We start from the raw sequence: 16,025 nt of genomic DNA, 5'->3' as shown, positions 1-16,025 counted from the left end.
TTACATAAGGGAAAGGCACCTTTCAATTTCCACTCTGACAACCTCCCAGGCACAGGGGCTGTACTCCTTTGCCTTCAGATAGACATGGATTCCGTGGAAATACTCCCGGGCAGCAAGTCCCCAATCGCGACAATCCAGATTGTCTTTTTTCATCTGCTCCAGTCGGTGCAGCCTCAGATGAAGGCGAAAGAGAAGTTTATCGAGGAGGGTGTTGTTCCAGGCAGCACGGCTGTCCTCCGTGGTGAAGAGGTTGAAGATCTGCTGGAGCATCAGATGGTGCGGACAGGTGCCTTGAGTCATCTGGATTGGGGTGATATTCTCTCTTTTCCAAGGAAATTTGAAGTCGGTTCTGTCCTTTAGGCACCACTGAGAGGGGATCCTTTGCATCTGTTGCAAATGTTGGAAGACTTGCTTGTTTTCCTGGCTATGGCTTCTAGGCAGTTTCCAGCCAAGAGAGCAAGCGGGGATGGAGCAGAGCGCCACTCCTGCCGCTAGCAAATAGATCCGGCCCATTGAGAATGAGTGATTCACTAGATGGCCGCCAGGGGGCGCGCGGGCGCCGCCAAACAATTAGTGGGAAGCTTCCTTCCCCGGAACTGTGGACAGCGTCCTTCCCTAGGCGGCCGGTGGAGGGCGAAGGGTTTGTTTGGGAAACGCCGACTATTGAGTTTGCGGTCTGCAGCTCGAGAGACAGGGCGGAAAGTAGTTACGGAGGCTGCTTTAATAATCAGCCTAGTGCGCGAAAAACCTTCGTTTTTCTCGGTGCTGAGTGCTGAAAAGGAAGCCTTGTCGCGGCCTCGCCAGAGACATGTTTGTCTGGTTGGGAACCGGAACCTGGCATTTTCGGGGCTTCCCCTGAGTTTTGCGCTTTATTTTCTCACAGAAAGTTGAACGAGGCAACTTTGGGGAAAGAAACCTTTTTCTGAGCGGTCTGAGGCGGGGAACCCCGCCTCAGAGAAAGGGGAGCCGATTTTACAGATTCGGGCTCGTTGGTGGCGCGAGGCAGCGAAGGCTCAGAGAAAGGGGAATGCGGCGGCGGCGGCGGCGGCGGCGATGGGACGACAGGACGGTGTTGGGGACGCCCTGCGGGGTGAGTCGGAGCGCGGCCACCACCGGGGCCGAGGACGCGGGAGCTGAGCGCCCCTGTAGATGCTCTGGGACTTTCACAGTGTCTTTCAAGGATACAGCGTTAAAGTGAGGGAGAAAGTATTGAATATGTGAAAAGTAGGAATATTAAGAAACTCACAGCATTTTACTTTTTATATTTCAAAATTAATTGTATAACTTAATTCATGTCATATTTAAATTAAATATTTTAAATGTTTCATCTTTTATAATATATTTTCAATATTAAGCATAGAATATTAAAATATATTTTCATATTAAAATATAGCGTTTTATTGAACTTTAAACTATATTGTCTTTATACTAAAGTAAGTATTTAATATAATTAGTTATTTGTTTATTTATTTTCGGCTGGGTTCAGTCTTCGTTCAGGTGCCCGGGCTTCTCATTGTGGTGGCTTCTCTTGTTGCAGAGCACGGGCTGCAGAGCACAGGCTCAGCAGTTGTGGCTCACGGGCTCAGTTGCTCCGCGGCATGTGGGATCTTCCCCGACTAGGGCTCGAACCCGTGTGTCCCCTGCATTGGCAGGCGGATTCTTAACCACTGGTCCACCAGGAAAGTCCCGGGTATTTAATACAGTTTTCCTTTTGTATCTTTAATGGAAGGCAACTCATTAATATTTTCAAGATTACTTTTTCAGTTGTTTTTAATTGAGGGAATTACCATGTTTGACCATTTCTAATGACCCCGTGATAGTCTTAACTGATTTTTAACTCATGTTCCTGAAATGTCATTCCCAGGAACTCACCTTGACTACATGGTTAGAAAGAAGACTTGCTGTGTACAAGCAATTGAGGACATATAGCAGGTCAGACCTTTTCATTTTTCTTTAGTAAGAATTTTATACACTGAGTGGAATTTGCCCAGATTTCATTTACGTCATGAAGGCTTACTTTGTAAGACTGTCAGGGCCATGCAAATGGAGGTCAACTTCATTTCATTACTTAAAATTTTTATATTTTGTTCCTCGTGCATATTTTGGTATTAATTTTCATTTTAAAATATTGCATTAAAACATCTTTTATCTTGATGACTTAGATTTGGTGCCTTCTTACCATTCGTGCTTAAGAGAAGTACTAGCTTAACGTTGCCCTAATGCTAACCCAGGAAATAGCTTTTGAAGTGGAGTATTGTGCTGTTCCAGGGCTGAACATCTAGGAATGCTTTAATTCTCATCACTCTCTCCCTCATATATATATTTCTAACCATTGTCCTGGTCGCTACAAAATTAGTTTGATGTCTTTTTTTTTTAAGGAAAACAAACCCCTTTTGACTGCCTTCATCTGATTTTCTCAACTCACACCCCCTTGGCTATGGTAACCACAAATCTGATCTGTTTTTCTCTGAGGTTATGTGTTTGTTTTTAAAGTATAATTTAATCTGTGTCTTAAAAATTAACACCAGAGGTGGTCTGAAACAAAATAAGGTGAGGAAAAGCACTATTTCTCTCATTTATACTAGTCACAGAGCAGCCCTTTTTTTTTTTTTTCCTTTTTTGTGGGTCAGGGTTCAAAACACTTTCTTAGATGCTGCAAAGAGCTTCAGGTGCCTTAGGATTTCTCTCCTTAATGTACCGGGCACTGCCCTAAGGGTGGAGACTAGGTCTCTACTCCTTCGCAGGCCTACAGGCAATCCCTCTCCTAGAGTTTGCATTTGGGGACCTCAACATGCAGACCCCTGAGTGTTAAGGAACCTGTAGTCAGAGCTTCTCTTGGCTGGGCTGAGGGTGGACTATACAGGTTACTATTTGTTATATTAATCCAAAAGCCTGCTATCATTTAGTCTGTTTGGATTCTCAGCCTGTAACTTGCAAACTTTATTTTATTTGATCTATGCAATGTCCTGTGTGACCACTACCAAAGTTGACTCAATTTTTTAAAAGAGGAAGTGAAAGGCTGATGTCAGTAAATTCAGGAGCCCCAGAGTTTGTCAGAGTGGAGCTTTCTGCTGCTCCCAGGCCCTCCTCTTCAGCAGCTCTGAGCACTGTTCCTCAGCTGCACTGAGCACGTGGTGCTTCCCTCATCCTAATCCTGCCTCTGAAGTCTGTCCTCCCTGCTCCCTGGAGGGCACTCACCACCCCTGCCTTACTTTCCTGGAGTCCACATTGCCTGACCTGCAGTTCTCTTCTGTTGTCATCCCCTGTTATACAGGAACCCTGTTGACTGTGATGGTAAGTATTGGGGAGGGGGAGCGCTCTATAATCCCATGATTATGTATCAGTTTTTGGTGAGTCTGTGGCCCTGGGCTGTGACCTTCACAAGTGTTTCTCAGATTTTTACCACCCTATTTGGTGAGGCAAGGAAATTAGAAGGATTTGGAGTTAAAGGTATTTCCCTTCCCCCAGGTGGATTAGGCTCTGGTAACAGAGTTTCCCTTGAGGGCAGACCTTTGTTAAAGAGAACACACTACTCAGAGTATTTCAAGATGACTGCTTTTCTCTCCTTCTGCTACAAAAAAGCAGGAGATATTTCTCTGATTTTCCCAGTGAGAACCTGGTGGGATTCCTACAGGTAAAACTCACAAAAGTGTGGGGCTCCACTAATTCTGGACCCCTGGAGTTTTGAACTCTCAAGCTCATCCACTAGGATCCTCCAGCAATTCTTCAATTACAGTTTTAAGTGTTCCTACCAACACTCGTTCCACCTGCAGCCTTCTGCCCCAGGTAACCTGGGATTTCTCTGAATCCTCCTTTCTCTCAAGCTATCAGGGGGTGCTTTGCCCTGTGACCTCAATTTTTGATGGATTTAAGAACAGTTGTTGTTTTCAATACATTCTGCACTTTGTCGTTGTGAGGTCAAGAATGATGACTTCCAGGTGGGTTACATGTTGAACCGGAAACCAAAAGTTCCCCCAATCTGTGGATAAATTCACAACATCAGTATAGCTCTCTCTTGAAGAGTAATGCCCATAGAGACATACCTTTTAACAATGATTTTGAACAATTTAACTCAATGCATTTCATGGCTAAAGCAGAAATAAGAGTCCTGAAACGGACTGAACATATGGACATGTGACTTAGTGTATAAGGTACAGAGAATCATTTCCAGGTCCCTTTCCTTACTTATTGTCTTTCAATTTTTTTTTTAAATAAATATATTTACTTATTTATTTATTTTTATTTTTGGCTGCATTGGCTCTTGGTTGCTGCGCGCGGGCTTTCTCTAGTTGCGGTGAGCGGCGGCTACTCTTTGTTGCGGTGCGCGGGCTTCTCATTGTGGTGGCTTCTCTTGTTGCAGAACACAGGCTCTAGGCACACGGGCTTCAGTAGTTGTGGCATGTGGGCTCAGTAGTTGTGGCTGGCGGGCTCTCGAGCGCAGGCTCGGTAGTTGTGGCCACCAGGGAAGCCCCTCTTTCAAATTTTTGATGAGAAGAACAATCTCATGATTTCTACTCTGACAACTTCCCAGAGTCAGAGTTCCTCTATTTCTTCTCTTCAGATTGAGAGGGACTCCCTGGAAGTAAGTTGTTCATGGCCAGTGTAGGGCCCTCCATTTCCAGGACAGTCTTCCTCCCCCATCACCTGAACCGAACTGGTGTCCAGGTCTTCCAGCTGCCGACAGAGTCCAGTGGGAGTTTGTGCAGGAGGGTCGTGTTTCAGGAGCGCTGTGTGTGGAAGAGATGGAAGGTGAGCTGGGACATCTTGTGAAACTTGCCACCACCTGCCATCTCCCAGAGGAGATGTCCTTCAGTCGGCGTAGCAGGGAAATCCTTCTCACTTGACTCAGAAGCATCAGGTCTTCCTGTGAACCAGTCCATGGCTCTGAGGCAGATCCCAACCCAGCCCAGGGGTCAGATGCTGATGCAGCTAACAAGCAGGAGGGCCCTCACAGGTAGTGGGCATTAGAAACCTTGGCGATGCTAGCAGCCTGAATGAGGTGTGTGTCTGTGTGAGTTTCTTTGAGGGGCTTTCTATATAAGTCTCTCAGATTCAGAACTCAGTAGTTATCATTTTTGGAATGTTCCTGTACACTTTTTATCTTTTTTTTCCCTTCACGTATGCTCTAGACTAGAAGACATCAGTAATTTATATCATTCTTTCATTTTGCTTCGTTTACATTGAATTTGCCTTAAGAAACCTCAGATGTTTCAGTGTAAGTGGATTCAAATGTTTCCGAAGACGAAAGTCTTTTCGTTAAACTCAAACTTATGTCTACGGTGCTTTCTTGCTAACAGCAGCGCTTCACCTCTGCTCCTGGGCTCTGTGTCTGCCCTCTTTATTTTGCATGTCAGCCAAGCTGCCTTGTTCTTCTGGATTGGTCTTCTTGAAAATGGATTTATTAGACCCGTTTGACAAGTAACATCTTGTCTACATCTTGTGCACCATTGTATCATTAGCACAGAGTTCATAGTAATGTCTCAAGATAATTAGTAACAAGTAATAGTCTCACTTTTTTCCATCAGACTTCACATCAGAAGCTTCTATTAACCTCCCATCAGAACCTTATATTAAAGCGATTAATAAGCATCATTAGATCATTCAGTACCTTTTTACTGAGCCTCTTGATTCACCATTCCCATGTCGCAGTGAAGATGCAGGGTGGTGAAGATGTAAGGCATGTGATGCTAGAGAAAAGTTTCCTTCTTTTCACTGCTGGTTTCAGAGTCATAATTTTACATGTTCTTTTTTCAGTCAGTATTGTTCTGGGCAAGGGTTGTCTTGCTGCTTCTGAATTACTTTCTATCCCATTTTGAAATACGAACCAAAACAGAGAGGTAAAAGTGGAAACATAAAGGGGTCCATACCACTGTTTTCCATAATTTTCAATCCGTCATTGTTTTCTTTCTCCATTCACCTTTCTTAGAAAGCTGTCATTGGCTTTGGATGCACTGAGGTAAATGGAAAACAAATGCAAAACGGACTATGATGAGAGTGACTATGACTCTCCAGGGGAAAAAATGACAGTGGGAGTTCCTGTCTTCTCTTATAACCCTCCACCAACTCCAGTATGGTTCCGGCTGATTTATTCCACCAAATCAGCTCTCACTAAAGTCAGTTCCATCTGTTTCCCGTGTAGTGGATGACTTCAGTCTACAGAGCAGCTTACTGAAAATCAACATAACATTAATCAAGATGATGATAAATTTTCCTTGTAATTACGTATGTCATGATGTAGAGTAAATAAACTGTTAAACATGAATATGAGTTGTCAGTACATCAAATCTATGTAATCTCTTCAGAGGCAAAGATGTTTCAAAAAGGGACAACCATGCAGAGAGTAAACTGATCTAGCTTCTACTCTAGGTCCCACCCTATGTCTCTCCTCCAGTTCAGATAGCAAATATCTCAAACCTGTTTTCTCTGTATATTGTCATTATCTTCTCTTATTCATCCTTTCACCCTCTCCACAGTGGTTTCTGGAGATTAATTCTCCCAAACGTGCTCTCACTGAGGTGGCCAATGCCGTCTCTTTGCCCAGGTAGGGGGTAGTTTCTGTCTACAATTTAAATGAATGCATTGAGTCTTCTAAGCAGTTTCAGCCTTTTACACACGGTCTTCTTACCATTCTCTCTCTCGTCCTGTTAACATATGGCCATTCCACCTCGCTTTCCTTTGCTGCTCTTTCCCTCCTGTTAACATATGGCCATTCCACCTCGCTTTCCTTTGCTGCTCTCTTCCCTCCTGTTTAAGGTTAAGGTCATAGGACTCAACTTTTTTTTTTTTTTTTTTTTTCTTCTTCGTTACGCGGGCCTCTCACTGTTGTGGCCTCTCCCGTTGCGGAGCACAGGCTCCAGACACGCAGGCCCAGCGGCCATGGCTCACGGGCCCAGCCGCTCCGAGGCACGTGGGATCCTCCCGGACCGGGTCACGAACCCGTGTGCCCTGCATCGGCAGGCGGACTCTCAACCACTGCGCCACCAGGGAAGCCCCGAGGACTCAACTTTAAGTCCTTTTCTCATTGTATTCTCTCTTCCATTTGAACACTTCTTCTGTTCCCATGCTTTACACTTCATGGAATTACTTGTAAATTGCCAAGTGCAATATCCAGTGGACATCTCCAGTTAGATACCTACCAGTGAACGGGTAGAGCGCTTCTATGACTTTTGTTTTTATATCCTCGCATGGCTTGATCCACCTTTCTCTGAGAGAATTTCACTTTCCGCCCTTCTTCTCACTATAGTCTTAAACCTAACGTATTAATTTCTAATATTAGTTAGCATTAGTTTAACCATAATTAATGTTTAATTTTCAGTTAACTGACTATTGTTTTTAAGTTCCTTTCCCTACAAAAACCAAGAGACAGAAAAGCAGGATTGGATTCATTATGGTCACCACTATATCCTGAGGGCAACATACAACCTGGCTTAGACGAAGTTTATATTTACTTCTCACTAGAGTATCCTAATGACTCTAGTGTGTCATATCATTTACACAATGATGTAAATGGATCGCACCATTCTTTAATCAGGTTGCACATTCAGGCTCGGTGTGTCGTTTTTAAGAATAAACAAATATAAAAAGTTTTCTATGGTGAAAATTTATTTCATGCACAAAGCAAAATATAAATAGACTAAATACAAAGAACGTGTTTTTTCTCGTAACCACAATTTAAAGGTGCACATAATATTATACCAACAAAAAATAAGTTAAAACTTTATAAATAGTTAAATAAATAAGTTTTTAAATAGATAAAAATAAATCATCTGTAAGGAACTAGTGCCTGCAGAGTTGGAACATGATGTTGCTTAATATTCCTGAAAACATTTGACAGATTGATTCAATTCAGGGCATGACGAGAGCAGAAATGAGAGTCTTTGACACGGCAGCACAGGTGGAAGTGTGGTCTCGTTAGTCAGCGAGAATCATTTCCGTGTTGAAGCAGGTGTGTGTCGTGTCACTCCTTCCTCCTGAGTCTTTCTTGCAAGTTGGTTGATGAAGAGAAAGACCTCATGACTTCTGCTCTGACAATCTCCCAGGCACAAGGGCTGTATTTCTTCTCTTGCAGATAGACAGTGATTCTGTGGAAGTATTTCCTCACAGCCAGGACGGAGTCCTCCTTCAGCAGGGGAGTCCCTTCCAGCCCCGCCTCCTGCATCAGACAGGCTTGCAGGTCAGTGAGCTGCTGAAAAAGTGCAGTGCAGAACTTGTCCAGGAGGGTCTCATCCCAAGCGGCCGCCGAGCCCTCGGCGCTGAAGAGCTGGAAGGTCTGCTGGATCATCTCATGGACGACAGCGACGGCTTGAGCCTTCTGGAACTGGTTGCCTCCAAACGCCTCCTGGGGGAATCCAAAGTCATTTCTGTCCTTGAGGCAGGAGAAGGGGGAGATTCTCCTCATTTGTTGCAGGAGCCTCAGGGCCCTGGTGTTAGCCAGGCTGTGGGTCTGAGGCAGGTCGCAGCCCAGAGAGCACGTGGAGTTGCAGCTGAGCAGCACCAGGGCCAGGAGTAAGGACACGGTTGGGGCCATCGGGGACCCTGCAGGTGCTGCCGGCCTGGCTGAGGTGTGGGGACTCTGAGAACCCCGCTCTCTAGGTTCTCTGAGGGCCTTCCTTCAGACCTGGGTCTTAAATAGGGACATATTCATTTCCATTTTCTGAATGTTTCTTCTTACTTTCTACTTCTGTTTTTGCTTTTCATTTTGCACTCTCCAAACGGGTTAGGGCAGCGTTTCTCAACCACTGTTTCTCATCCTTGCCTCCCCTTCTCCTGCCCACAGAGCCTTTTTAGATGTTTTTTTCCCATATGGCCCCCCCTATGAAATTTTGATACACAGATACACTGTGTACATCGATATGTACTCCATGCATATCTTTACTTTATGAATAGAAAAAGAAAGTGAAAAGTTTATTCTTTTTATTCGATGCAGGGGTGAGTGTGACCAAAATGTTTAGGCTAGAAATTAACTGTAAAAGCTACTGCAATTAATTTAACATTTTGGTTAAGTGTGCAGAATGACTTGTAATGTAATACATTTACTTAATAAATAGGAATGTATCAAATTACATATTCAATAAAAATTTATACAAATACTTCATAAGAATACCAATGTTTAGATATATTTAAAAATCTATCAAAACTGCTGAAACCATGGAAAATTTAAATGATTTTTTTCTTAACATTTATTTTTAGGTAATCATGTTTTGATTCATATCATAAAATGATTTCTAACTTCACTAGCTGCTAGATATTCATCTAGATATTGTCAGCAACTTTTTCTCTTTAGGACTAGACGTAATTATTGATCTCCTGGGTAACTTTTTTAGAATTAAATAATAAAATACAACCTATTTGTGCTTAATTCCTGATGCCCACATTACACTGAGGCTCAAACATAAGCAAAATCCACAAGACAGACAAGGACAGCTCATAAGTAAACAAAGGCCACCTCTCACATTATGACTTTGAGTTCAAGTTTATGATGGAGAGAAAGTCCTCTAATGAAACATCAAGCCACCATAGCTTGTAGCACTGATCCTGCATATTGTGTATCTTCCATGCACTCAATGTCAATGCCTTTCGTCTCGTACGCAAGAAAACCCAAAGAGAAAAATGAATACAAAGGGATGAGATTTTGCTGGATAGAGCTGAGCTTTGGAGTGCCACCCACCATTGTAGTAGCTAGGATTTGTTCACACCCCTAAGAACTAATGTTTGCACCCATGGGAGCGGTCTGCTCCCCAATGAGAATGTATGATTTAGGAATCATCATCCATTTGAATCTTTCTCTGTATTTTTGCATTGAATTTCAGATTCCCCAAAGGGCTGTCTGAGGTTCCAATCCAAGCCTATTCTTTTCAAACAAAAGAAAACCATCCTTGTAATTAATTGAGAACTGGATAAATACTGATTGGTATCATGGAAAGAATTAACTTTCAACTCTGATCATGAATTCTTTTGTTTTGCAGTGGATGTTCTGTGGCCTCAGCCCTCTCCAATTCCGATCTTTCAATAAATAATAGGTATGTGACCATCTTTGGCAAGTCAGCTCTGTAGCAACTGGAACTCTGTCGTATTCTCTGTGGTATCCTCGGCCCCAGGCCCAGTGTAATCACGCAACAGGTACTCTTAACTAAAAGCAGTCTCTCAGATGTTCTCCTCCCACTGGAAGGCAGTTACGAATGACCAAGCTATTTTCCTTTATCACGGTCATATTTGCTGCGATTATAATAGACAGTGGCTAGTATTCCCACTCTACTCCTACTGGTATCAGTCATGCCTACTGAGTTTGTTGCTAAAACCACTAGGATTCTCTTTCCTTTAAGGTGCACATGGCTCTGGGGATTCAAATTGTAAGAGCAGCACAATTTTCAGCCTTTGCCCGGCACTCCATTAAACTCAGGAGGATGGCCTCGTCTCTGATTTGTCCTCCACTGGGTCACGACAGAAAATAACCAGCTTGGTGTCACATACAGAGCCACGTGTCTGGACTCAAACTCTCCCTGATTCACACGGGTCACAGCAACCAGACAGTTAACCACGTTACTCTTTGGTGGATCTTTACAGATGGGCCATGACTACCTATATCCTGAGATTCTTTGGAGACTCCTCACAAAGTCTGATGAACAATCATTTTCATCCTGTGTCTTCATTCCCTTCCAAGGGACGATGGGGTCCATTTCAGTTTGATTTCCAGATTTTGACACATGATAATTAAAGCATTACTTCAGGTTGAAAATCGAGAGTTTGGATTCTGAGTCCTCGGTCTGCTCTTTTGGCCTGGTAAGTGGCTCATTCTTCTTTATTTACATGAATATATTCTCTCTTCTGGATGCCAGGACATGTAGCCCTCAAGGCCCTTTCTGGTCTGAATGTTTCCATCCCCACAAAATTCGTATCTGGAAGTCCTAACCCCCAAAGTGATGGTATCAGGCGGCGGGCTGTTTGGGACTTGATTAGGGTGTGAAGATGGAGGCCTCACGAATGGAATCCGTGCCCTTATCAAAGAGGTCAGAGATAAATGCCTCTCTCTCCTGCTGTATGATGACACAAGGAGAAGTCTGCAGTGTGAGACCTGAAGCAGCCTCTCAGCAGAACTGGACCACGTTCTTGGATTCCACATTCTGGACCAGATCTTGGATTTCCAGACTCTAGAACTGTGAGCAATACATTTCTGCTCTTTACAAACTACCCAGTCTATGCTCTTTTGTTGAAGAAGCCCAAATAGTAAGACATGACCTGACCTATTGTGTCCTCAGCATACCTCCCAGAAGTCTGTAAAATACCTAAAGGGAGAGACACCATCTTACTCAACCCCGTTTCCTAGACAGCTAGTCCAGTCCCTGTCATTTCCGGAGCTCACTCCATACTCATGAAGGGGAGCAGTGATGATAGTAATAGGAGAAGGAACAATAGCAACATATATTAGATATGATATGAGAGGACGATAATCTACAGAGACTTTGTAAATTCTTCATGGTTCTACAAGGGAAGTGATAATGGAATATTGTGTGAGATATTTTTTAAAGATCATTTGCAGGAATATTTTCTTCTTCAAGTTTGCATTTTCAATACTTAGAAGATCAGGATGAGAATCACGGGCCTGGACACAAATGGAAGAGTCGCTCTCCACTTTTTCTTCAGTCATCCTCAAGTACTTGCAAGGAGCCGCCTGATCATACTTTTCTCGTCTCCCTCAGGCAATAAGGAAACAACTCGTGTCTACATTTGTGGATATTTTCCTCGTAGGCTATGCCTTTGGGCATCAATTTGAATGCTTCTTTCCAACAGTCTGTGGTGCTGTGAAGTCTGAGTGACATCCGTGTCATCTTCCCCAAGCTGAACTTGTGGAATAAGAATCTGGGTCTGATTGTGGGTTTGTTTTTTTCTAATTTTCTTTATTTCAGCAAATGAACAATAAAAATACATGAAATCATCATACACTGAGTCTGAGAATAAACATCCAAACTTGATGTTTTCTTTCTTTTAAGGCAGAACTAGGGGATGAGAGTTTTTAAAACTTTTAATTTTATACTGGAGTGTATTTGATTAACAATGCTGTGCTAGCCTCAGGTGTACAGCAGAGTGATTCAGCCACACGCATTCATGCATCCATTCTTCCTCAAACACCCCTCCCATCTAGGTTGCCACATAATACTGAGCAGAGTTCCCTGTGCTACACAGTAGGTCCCTGTTGGCCATCCATCCCCAATATAGCATTGTGTACGTGTCAATCCCAAACTCCCCAACTATCCCTCCCCCGCCCTTCCCCCCTGGTAACCATAAATTGGCTCGGTTAGTCTGCGGGTCAGTTTCTGTTTTGTAAATAAGTTCATTTGTATCATTTTTTTAGATTCCACATATAAATGATATTTCTCTTTCTCTGTGGGTCAGATTGTTTTTGTAATGAAGTGTGTGCAAGCAAGCACGTTAGTTGTTCGCCTCCACCCCACCCAGAACTTCATTAGGACAAATGGCGTAAAGATGAAAAGTGGTCTTATGCACTGAACTTGTCTCCTCGTCCATTAATCATCCAGTAATTCCCCAACTTCTTTGCAGTGAGATTTCCACGAAGAGAAATCCAGGCCATGTAATGTGAGCAGAAGTGCTGTCGACCTGCATAGTGCTGGCCCTTGAAAACCACCCATGTGATGCACCAGACTTTTTCCCTTTACTAATGAGTGGAATAGACTCAAGTACTGCAGAAAAATTTGGAGTCACCTGTTGAGGATGGAAAAATCCACAAAACAGGGGGTACCCATGTCCCCGAATCACTCTTGGAGAGCAACTTAGAACATCCATCCGATCAGGAATGCCTGCCTTGTGTTCTTATACCAGGGAAAGAGAAGATTCTATTATGATCAAATTCCTGACAGCATTCTGTTTACCTGTTACAGCAGTCAGCATCAAGTTAACTGTCAAGTATCTCTAACACCACACTATCCAGAAAACCTTTCTATACTTCATATGTTGAAAATAGCAAATACCCCTCCCGAAACTTAAAGGGATCTTTTAAATTACGTTATAAAATTATTGACACTCAAGAAAAGAGATTGTGTTCTTCTGTCAAAACCTTTTGTAAAACCATGATTTTCATTTGAGACGTTTTTCAGCCTGTGAGGAAACACAAGTCGAGATTGCTTTGGACCTGAACACTAACGTAATTGAATGAAAAGCGTCACGAGTATAAAAGTATTCTGTATTTGTTGACATTTCTGTGAGGATTCTTACATAAGGGAAAGGCACCTTTCAATTTCCACTCTGACAACCTCCCAGGCACAGGGGCTGTACTCCTTTGCCTTCAGATAGACATGGATTCCGTGGAAATACTCCCGGGCAGCAAGTCCCCAATCGCGACAATCCAGATTGTCTTTTTTCATCTGCTCCAGTCGGTGCAGCCTCAGATGAAGGCGAAAGAGAAGTTTATCGAGGAGGGTGTTGTTCCAGGCAGCACGGCTGTCCTCCGTGGTGAAGAGGTTGAAGATCTGCTGGAGCATCAGATGGTGCGGACAGGTGCCTTGAGTCATCTGGATTGGGGTGATATTCTCTCTTTTCCAAGGAAATTTGAAGTCGGTTCTGTCCTTTAGGCACCACTGAGAGGGGATCCTTTGCATCTGTTGCAAATGTTGGAAGACTTGCTTGTTTTCCTGGCTATGGCTTCTAGGCAGTTTCCAGCCAAGAGAGCAAGCGGGGATGGAGCAGAGCGCCACTCCTGCCGCTAGCAAATAGATCCGGCCCATTGAGAATGAGTGATTCACTAGATGGCCGCCAGGGGGCGCGCGGGCGCCGCCAAACAATTAGTGGGAAGCTTCCTTCCCCGGAACTGTGGACAGCGTCCTTCCCTAGGCGGCCGGTGGAGGGCGAAGGGTTTGTTTGGGAAACGCCGACTATTGAGTTTGCGGTCTGCAGCTCGAGAGACAGGGCGGAAAGTAGTTACGGAGGCTGCTTTAATAATCAGCCTAGTGCGCGAAAAACCTTCGTTTTTCTCGGTGCTGAGTGCTGAAAAGGAAGCCTTGTCGCGGCCTCGCCAGAGACATGTTTGTCTGGTTGGGAACCGGAACCTGGCATTTTCGGGGCTTCCCCTGAGTTTTGCGCTTTATTTTCTCACAGAAAGTTGAACGAGGCAACTTTGGGGAAAGAAACCTTTTTCTGAGCGGTCTGAGGCGGGGAACCCCGCCTCAGAGAAAGGGGAGCCGATTTTACAGATTCGGGCTCGTTGGTGGCGCGAGGCAGCGAAGGCTCAGAGAAAGGGGAATGCGGCGGCGGCGGCGGCGGCGATGGGACGACAGGACGGTGTTGGGGACGCCCTGCGGGGTGAGTCGGAGCGCGGCCACCACCGGGGCCGAGGACGCGGGAGCTGAGCGCCCCTGTAGATGCTCTGGGACTTTCACAGTGTCTTTCAAGGATACAGCGTTAAAGTGAGGGAGAAAGTATTGAATATGTGAAAAGTAGGAATATTAAGAAACTCACAGCATTTTACTTTTTATATTTCAAAATTAATTGTATAACTTAATTCATGTCATATTTAAATTAAATATTTTAAATGTTTCATCTTTTATAATATATTTTCAATATTAAGCATAGAATATTAAAATATATTTTCATATTAAAATATAGCGTTTTATTGAACTTTAAACTATATTGTCTTTATACTAAAGTAAGTATTTAATATAATTAGTTATTTGTTTATTTATTTTCGGCTGGGTTCAGTCTTCGTTCAGGTGCCCGGGCTTCTCATTGTGGTGGCTTCTCTTGTTGCAGAGCACGGGCTGCAGAGCACAGGCTCAGCAGTTGTGGCTCACGGGCTCAGTTGCTCCGCGGCATGTGGGATCTTCCCCGACTAGGGCTCGAACCCGTGTGTCCCCTGCATTGGCAGGCGGATTCTTAACCACTGGTCCACCAGGAAAGTCCCGGGTATTTAATACAGTTTTCCTTTTGTATCTTTAATGGAAGGCAACTCATTAATATTTTCAAGATTACTTTTTCAGTTGTTTTTAATTGAGGGAATTACCATGTTTGACCATTTCTAATGACCCCGTGATAGTCTTAACTGATTTTTAACTCATGTTCCTGAAATGTCATTCCCAGGAACTCACCTTGACTACATGGTTAGAAAGAAGACTTGCTGTGTACAAGCAATTGAGGACATATAGCAGGTCAGACCTTTTCATTTTTCTTTAGTAAGAATTTTATACACTGAGTGGAATTTGCCCAGATTTCATTTACGTCATGAAGGCTTACTTTGTAAGACTGTCAGGGCCATGCAAATGGAGGTCAACTTCATTTCATTACTTAAAATTTTTATATTTTGTTCCTCGTGCATATTTTGGTATTAATTTTCATTTTAAAATATTGCATTAAAACATCTTTTATCTTGATGACTTAGATTTGGTGCCTTCTTACCATTCGTGCTTAAGAGAAGTACTAGCTTAACGTTGCCCTAATGCTAACCCAGGAAATAGCTTTTGAAGTGGAGTATTGTGCTGTTCCAGGGCTGAACATCTAGGAATGCTTTAATTCTCATCACTCTCTCCCTCATATATATATTTCTAACCATTGTCCTGGTCGCTACAAAATTAGTTTGATGTCTTTTTTTTTTAAGGAAAACAAACCCCTTTTGACTGCCTTCATCTGATTTTCTCAACTCACACCCCCTTGGCTATGGTAACCACAAATCTGATCTGTTTTTCTCTGAGGTTATGTGTTTGTTTTTAAAGTATAATTTAATCTGTGTCTTAAAAATTAACACCAGAGGTGGTCTGAAACAAAATAAGGTGAGGAAAAGCACTATTTCTCTCATTTATACTAGTCACAGAGCAGCCCTTTTTTTTTTTTTTCCTTTTTTGTGGGTCAGGGTTCAAAACACTTTCTTAGATGCTGCAAAGAGCTTCAGGTGCCTTAGGATTTCTCTCCTTAATGTACCGGGCACTGCCCTAAGGGTGGAGACTAGGTCTCTACTCCTTCGCAGGCCTACAGGCAATCCCTCTCCTAGAGTTTGCATTTGGGGACCTCAACATGCAGACCCCTGA

General features: G+C 43.4%; 2 protein-coding genes and 1 pseudogene across 2 annotated transcripts; all 3 read right to left on the bottom strand.

The window, feature by feature from the left end:
- Positions 1-513, bottom strand: LOC131761605 (interferon alpha-13-like). Its single transcript, XM_059072518.2, has one exon. The coding sequence runs from the start codon at positions 511-513 to the stop codon at positions 1-3; it is 513 nt and encodes a 170-aa protein (XP_058928501.1).
- Positions 514-7,957: 7,444 nt separating this feature from the next.
- Positions 7,958-8,697, bottom strand: LOC131761594 (interferon alpha-1-like; annotated as a pseudogene).
- A 4,526-nt stretch (positions 8,698-13,223) lies between these two features.
- On the bottom strand, positions 13,224-13,736 carry LOC131761603 (interferon alpha-13-like). The gene has a single exon (XM_059072515.2). The coding sequence runs from the start codon at positions 13,734-13,736 to the stop codon at positions 13,224-13,226; it is 513 nt and encodes a 170-aa protein (XP_058928498.1).
- Positions 13,737-16,025: the final 2,289 nt, after the last annotated feature.

Source organism: Kogia breviceps, chromosome 8 (assembly GCF_026419965.1).
Source record: "Kogia breviceps isolate mKogBre1 chromosome 8, mKogBre1 haplotype 1, whole genome shotgun sequence".
In the NCBI taxonomy this organism is placed as follows: domain Eukaryota; kingdom Metazoa; phylum Chordata; class Mammalia; order Artiodactyla; family Physeteridae; genus Kogia; species Kogia breviceps.
Note: the sequence above shows the minus strand (reverse complement) of the source record. Positions and strands in the feature narration are given on the sequence as shown.

Coding starts and splice junctions, on each gene's coding strand:
- LOC131761605 (XM_059072518.2), bottom strand. CDS start 513: ATGGGCCGGATCTATTTGCTAGCGGCAGGAGTGGCGCTCTGCTCCATC.
- LOC131761603 (XM_059072515.2), bottom strand. CDS start 13,736: ATGGGCCGGATCTATTTGCTAGCGGCAGGAGTGGCGCTCTGCTCCATC.